The sequence below is a fragment of the Choloepus didactylus genome, chromosome 1, assembly GCF_015220235.1.
Source record: "Choloepus didactylus isolate mChoDid1 chromosome 1, mChoDid1.pri, whole genome shotgun sequence".
NCBI lineage: Eukaryota > Metazoa > Chordata > Mammalia > Pilosa > Megalonychidae > Choloepus > Choloepus didactylus.
In genome coordinates, this window is record NC_051307.1 from 234,917,393 (window position 1) to 234,923,028 (window position 5,636).

The 5,636-nt window shown below is 44.6% G+C and overlaps 1 protein-coding gene across 1 annotated transcript; it reads left to right on the forward strand.

Annotated features, from left to right (window-relative positions):
- The first annotated feature begins 485 nt into the window (after positions 1-485).
- LOC119529205 lies at positions 486-4,976 on the forward strand. The gene is made up of 2 exons (XM_037829354.1): positions 486-501; positions 3,804-4,976. The coding sequence occupies exon 2, from the start codon at positions 4,228-4,230 to the stop codon at positions 4,873-4,875; it is 648 nt and encodes a 215-aa protein (XP_037685282.1). The 5' UTR covers positions 486-501; positions 3,804-4,227; the 3' UTR covers positions 4,876-4,976.
- Positions 4,977-5,636: the final 660 nt, after the last annotated feature.

The following is a 5,636-nucleotide window of genomic DNA, read 5'->3' on the forward strand; positions in this document are numbered from 1 at the left end:
TCTGCCCAGGGGCCCCAGCCCTTGCCACCATCCTGGGATCTGGGTAAAGGCCAGCTCTCCCCTCTGCTGCCAATTCATCTTGATTTCTAGTTACGACACGTCCAAATTGAAGGTGCTTATCTCAAAAACCCAAGGCTGTTTTAGCCCAGCGCTCACTTCCTTTCCCTTTCATCAGGCTTCTGGGTGGCTTCCCAGGCAGGCTGGAGGGGGGTGAATAAAAGGTCAGGCCGGGGCTAAAGCCAAAACTGTGGTGAGAGTGGGAGCTGCTCGCAATGCAATTGCCCCTCACTCTTCCCCAGACCTCAGTCAGAGGGGGGATTCTGATTAAACAAATCAGTAGAACTTTGAAATTGAGATCAGAGTGCACGGAGGCTGACGGTGGGGTAGAAGGAGTCCACTTCACCTTGGTTTTTCCCTTCCCGATGAGCTACGATGAGATCTTGGGTCAATCCGGAGCGCTGGCCGTGGGTGCCTCTGGGGGTGACAGCCATATTTATGAGGGTGAGTGCTTTAAAAATGGGTAAAGTGTCAGTGTTTATTCAGCCCCCATTGTGATTCAGAAACATCACCCTGGACCATGCAGGACTTCTTTAAACAGGCAGAAAAACAAAAAGAAGAGAAGGGGATAGAAAAAGAAGGGAGAAAGGCAGAAGAGGGGAAGGAGGGAAGAGGAAAAACCAGGACCTTATGAAGTGACCAAAAAAAGAAAACAAGGAAGGAAGCAAGGAAAGAAAAGAGTGGAAGATCAGATGAAGAGAAGTTGATTTATGCATGCCTAATATATTATGAGCATTTCACTGTTACTTCGTCATCTTCTTCCATCTCTTCTCCTTAATACCCATTTTGCAGGTGAGGAGAGTGAGGCACAAGAGGCCAGTTTGGGTCACAGTGCCCTGAGTTGGAGTGCTCAGGCTTAATGACCTTGGGTAAGTCACTAACCCCTCTGACCCTCAGAATCCTCATCTGTAAAATGGAGACAACAATAACTACTTTGCATAGCTGTGGAGTAAACAAGATAATACAGGTAACACCTAGCACATGTCTGGCATTCAAAACATGGCGCTTATGCGCATGAGTATCTTTAAGTGAGTTGCCTGAGGCCACACAGCTAGTGAAGAATCGCAGTTTCTCCTCGGGTCTGCTGAGTCCAGAGCACAAACATTCCACCCCGGACTGATTCACGAGGCAGTGACAAACCAGGAAAATCGCACACAAAATATAAATCCTCCCTCCCACAGGCATACATTTAGGCTTAGGGAGTGGACGTCTATTGTTTTCGCCTGCTTAGCAACCATTCCCTTTTATTCTGGAAACTGCACGCCTCTCAGTCTGTGAGGTTCCGATGGCTTTAATGTCATCCCCTGGTTCAGTGGTGAATATGTGACCCAAGTCAGGCCAGTCAGAGTTGATCCTGAGATTTTTGTTGGGAAAGAACAACAACTTACATTAAGCTGGAAGAATGTAAGCCTGGCACTACGGGCCTATAAAGGCAGAACTGAGAGATTTAGAACAACAGATCTCTAACACTATCATTCAAGCACCTGGATTCAACTGTGCCTGAAGCCATCAAATGGGTGGGTTTTTTTCCCTCTAGTTGGCTGAAATCTAGTTTTTATCCCTTGCAATCAAGAGTCCTGACTGACTAATACGAGGCTTGTCTGACTCCAAGATTCATATAGCTTAAACCATTCAAAATTGTCTCAACAGTCTAGAGACAAAAGAGAAAAAAAAGGCAAAACAAATAAAACAAAAACTTTTTCTTGCTATCTTTCATTATATACATATAGTACCTCTGCTAACAATTCCTAGGTTAGTTTGTAAACATAGCCAAAGAGTCACAGAATAGTTCTTTCACATTAACCATTGTGAAGGACCTAGTTACCTGCATAAACATCTTGATTCTTTCTGTCAATTCCATAAATGCCCACATAAAACTTCATGTCAATTCCACAAAAATATATCAAACTCCAATTCTGGCATTCCTCTGAGAAAATCAGAGTCAGGGAGACGTAAGTAAGAATATATTCTTTTCACTCCTAGTATGGGATTGTTCTTGCTCTATTGAACTCCTCCAAAGTAATAATCATTCAACAAATATTTACCAACACCTGCCATGTGCCACTCTTCTAAGTTGTCCATCCCATCTAAGAAGGTCCATCTCATCATTTCTTAGACCTTTAGCATTCCAACAAATGGTAAAACAAGCTCTCTCCTCTTTCTTCCCAAGGATGTATGTTTTCCCTCTCTAACTTATAGACCATGAGTTGGCAGCCAGGCTCTTGACAACCAATGTTGGCTTTGGTTACCAGAACTTTCACAAACCCACCCATTAAGGTCTTGAGTCACTGATTCAGGAAGAAGACTGTCTCCCACTGATCATCACACCAGAGCAGCTAGACTCCCAGCTAAGCTGGCCGGTGACCTGGCCGCCTGAGTGGAGAAGATGGGATACGTGGGAAGTGGAGGCCTGCTCAACGCATATGGTCACCCCACGATGAACTTACATGCCAAGCCAGTGACTCACCTCCCCCTTCCCTCCCCACCAGCCAAATCTTACTCATTTGGAACACCTGAGGGGAATGCCAGTCTCCTGTATTTAATGAAAATACACGACTGTGAGCTCTGTCTCAAGGAGTGACTTTTTCTTTCTTTCAAGGAGAGGCATCATCCCAGGCAAAAGCCAAGAAATAGATCTTAGATTAAGACTGCTCCTGCTTTAATAACTAATGAGAATCTACCTTTAAAAGAAGGAGTTGAATAAAAGTAGGGATTGGTAAGGCAGTTTATTTTTGAGTCCCTAAAAACATATGTTTTTTCTTTAGTAGTCAAAAAGTCTTTTCTGCAAATTGGGACTAAGATGACCAGTTCTGATGAATTCTCAGGGTTTTTGTGAAGATGAAGTTATGTCTTTAGTAGGGAAGTGCTTTCTAAACCCTAAATTGCCCTACAAAAATGTTCTTACCTTTTGTTTATACTATTTGCTTAGCAACTTTTTTTTTCTTCCAGTGATGGGAAAACAGGAACTCCACTTTAGCCTGCTTTCAAATTATAATAAATTTTAGATGGAAATGGGTCTTAATAAATGAGGTTTTCCTGGGGTAAGTGTATACAATGCACTCTTTGTTCTCTCCAAAGCAGAGTAAAAGTATATCAAATGCCTACTATAGGCCAGAACACTCTTCTATTATAAATTTACTAATTGTGGGACATGGATAAATCCCATCGCCTCTTTGTGCCTCAGTTTTGTCATCTGCAAAATGGGACTAAAGTAATAGAACTGACCTCATAGAGTTGTATCAAATGTGGTAATAATTGCAGAGCATTTAGTACAGTGCCTGGTATATAGTGGGCATTCACTCAACGTTAGCCACGCTTATATTTATATTTTTATTTTTTTCATATTCCTTCCTTGGAATTATTTTTGTCCTGGTCATTTAAATTATTAACACATAAATATTAAATGGATGGCTCAGTGCAGTAAAAATATATCAATTCCAGAGAACAAGGGCAATATCTGCCATGTCAACTGACAGTTTGAGATGTTGCCTGGTAATGATTAAAATCTCTACTTTAGGATTCAGACCCAGTTTTACTTCATAGCTGGTCTCATTAACTGGAGGATCTGAGTTCCCCTCTCTATAAAATGGGGATAATATATACCCACCTCATAAGGTTGTGATGAAAATTAAATGAGTTAATTGAACATGAAACCTGTAACCAATTAAAGGAGTCAAATGCTTGTGCAACCTTCTAAGTGCTCCATTGATGCTGGCTTTTAACTACTATCATTCCTCTCTTTCTAGGTGATCCATAAATGTTTGCCCAAGTGACTTAAAACAAACATTGCTTCACTGAAAGCGGATGAGGCCGGCAAATCTCCTTAAAAGGATCATAGGAGACTGCTCCATGAAAAGAAGGAGAAGTAAAAACAAAACCCAAACCTCAGAGGACTGACAGTTCTACCAGCCACATGCTGTGTTAGGACTCCTCTCTGACCTTTGATTTTCTCAGGGTTTTTCTCTAAGACCTTAATGCAAGGGTGTCTTAAACTCTTGGCAATCATCTACAATATGGAAGGTAGCCCAGGGGAGCACCCAAAGGGCAGAATCCAGGACCCGTAGCCCCGACTTCTGATTCAGTGGTTTCCTGAATGGGCCGTGCCCCCACCCCACTCCCCGGGTCACCTCCTGGGGACAGGTTAACAGCAGCCTCTTCTAGGATGCCAGGATGCTGTTGGTCTCCATGACAACAGAGTGTGCAAAACGAAGAGACCAGCAAGCAAGTGGTGTCATCCTCCGAAACCAAAACCCCCCACTCCCACACAGGCGCGGTGCCCTGGACGCAGGAAGTGGAATTCTTCTGGGAAAGCGGCTGACGTCGTCGGCTGCCTCTACCCCAGCCCTGGCAGGCGCTGATGCAAGCGTCGTTGCGCGCCTGCCGGGAGGCAGACAACCTCGGGGAGAGCTGGCACGGCGCTCCGTCTTGTTCCCTTCCGGCCACCCCGCCCGGTTTTCCCTGCGAGGAGTCAACAGCTCCTGGGTGGTTCCCCACCGAAAGGCACAGTGGGGGAGAAATGTGTCTTTGCCCAAATCAGTTCCTCCTTCTTTCTCTTTCAGATCTTCCCGGGAGAATCAGAGCATCCCCATCGGGCCACGACTGAGTCAACGTGAAGGGCTCTGGGTGCTCCCAGTCGCTCGCTGGGGACGCTCAGTTACCTGCGATACCAAGTACCAGCTGGTGCCAAGGAAACCGCCCGGTCACGAGGGAACCTTGTGTCTAGAGGAGGCAGCCGTGAAGGGCCGCTGCGGGGAAAGTTGTACACCCAGGGCCGGTCTCCATCGCCCCCTGCTGGTCAAACAACAGAGCCAGCTCTAAAGTGCTCTTCGGGACCCCCAACCAGGAACGTGGGGGTGGGCGGGTAGGTGGCCTGGGGCGAGGGGCTGCACCGTGAGCGAGCAGTCGCCTCACAAAACAGACCAGGAGACTGAGGCTCAGAGAGGGCAGCGGACTGACCCACAGTCCTGCAGCTACCCTAGGACCAAGTGAATTGGCATTGACACCCTTACTGCACAGCCTCCATGCTTTTTAAAGTGAGAGGTATTTCTATCCCTCAAGTCTGGCTTTATACGCCACCTCCCCCGTGAAAGTCCCGTGAAGACTTTCAACATCACTCCATGTCAGCGATTCTAAGTGTGATCAGGGATTCTGACCCTTTCAGAGGGACCACCAAGTCAAAACTATTTCCATAACAATACAAGAGATTATTTGCCTTTTCCACTCATTCTCTCACACTCATACAGTGGAGTTTTCCAAGGGCCGCATGACCACAGACTGCAACAGACTGAATGTAGAAGCAGATAGGAGAATCTAGCTGTCATCTATTAAGGCAGGCATTAAAGAGATTGGCAAAAAATAAAAATAAAACAATGCCACTCTTCTCATTACTTTTTAAAAATATATAGCTATTTTCATAAATATATGTTAATATGGAATGAATATATTATTTTTAAATGCATTAACAAATATTTTTAAAAATCTATTTGTTTTAAATTAATAATATGGTAAGTACTGATTGATAGAACTGAACATAAATAAAGCTCATTAGGGTTCTTGATAAGTTTTAAAGTTGTGAAGTG

What these genes read in the sequence shown, in the direction of transcription:
- LOC119529205 (XM_037829354.1), top strand. Translation starts at nt 4,228, where the DNA reads ATGCTGTTGGTCTCCATGACAACAGAGTGTGCAAAACGAAGAGACCAG.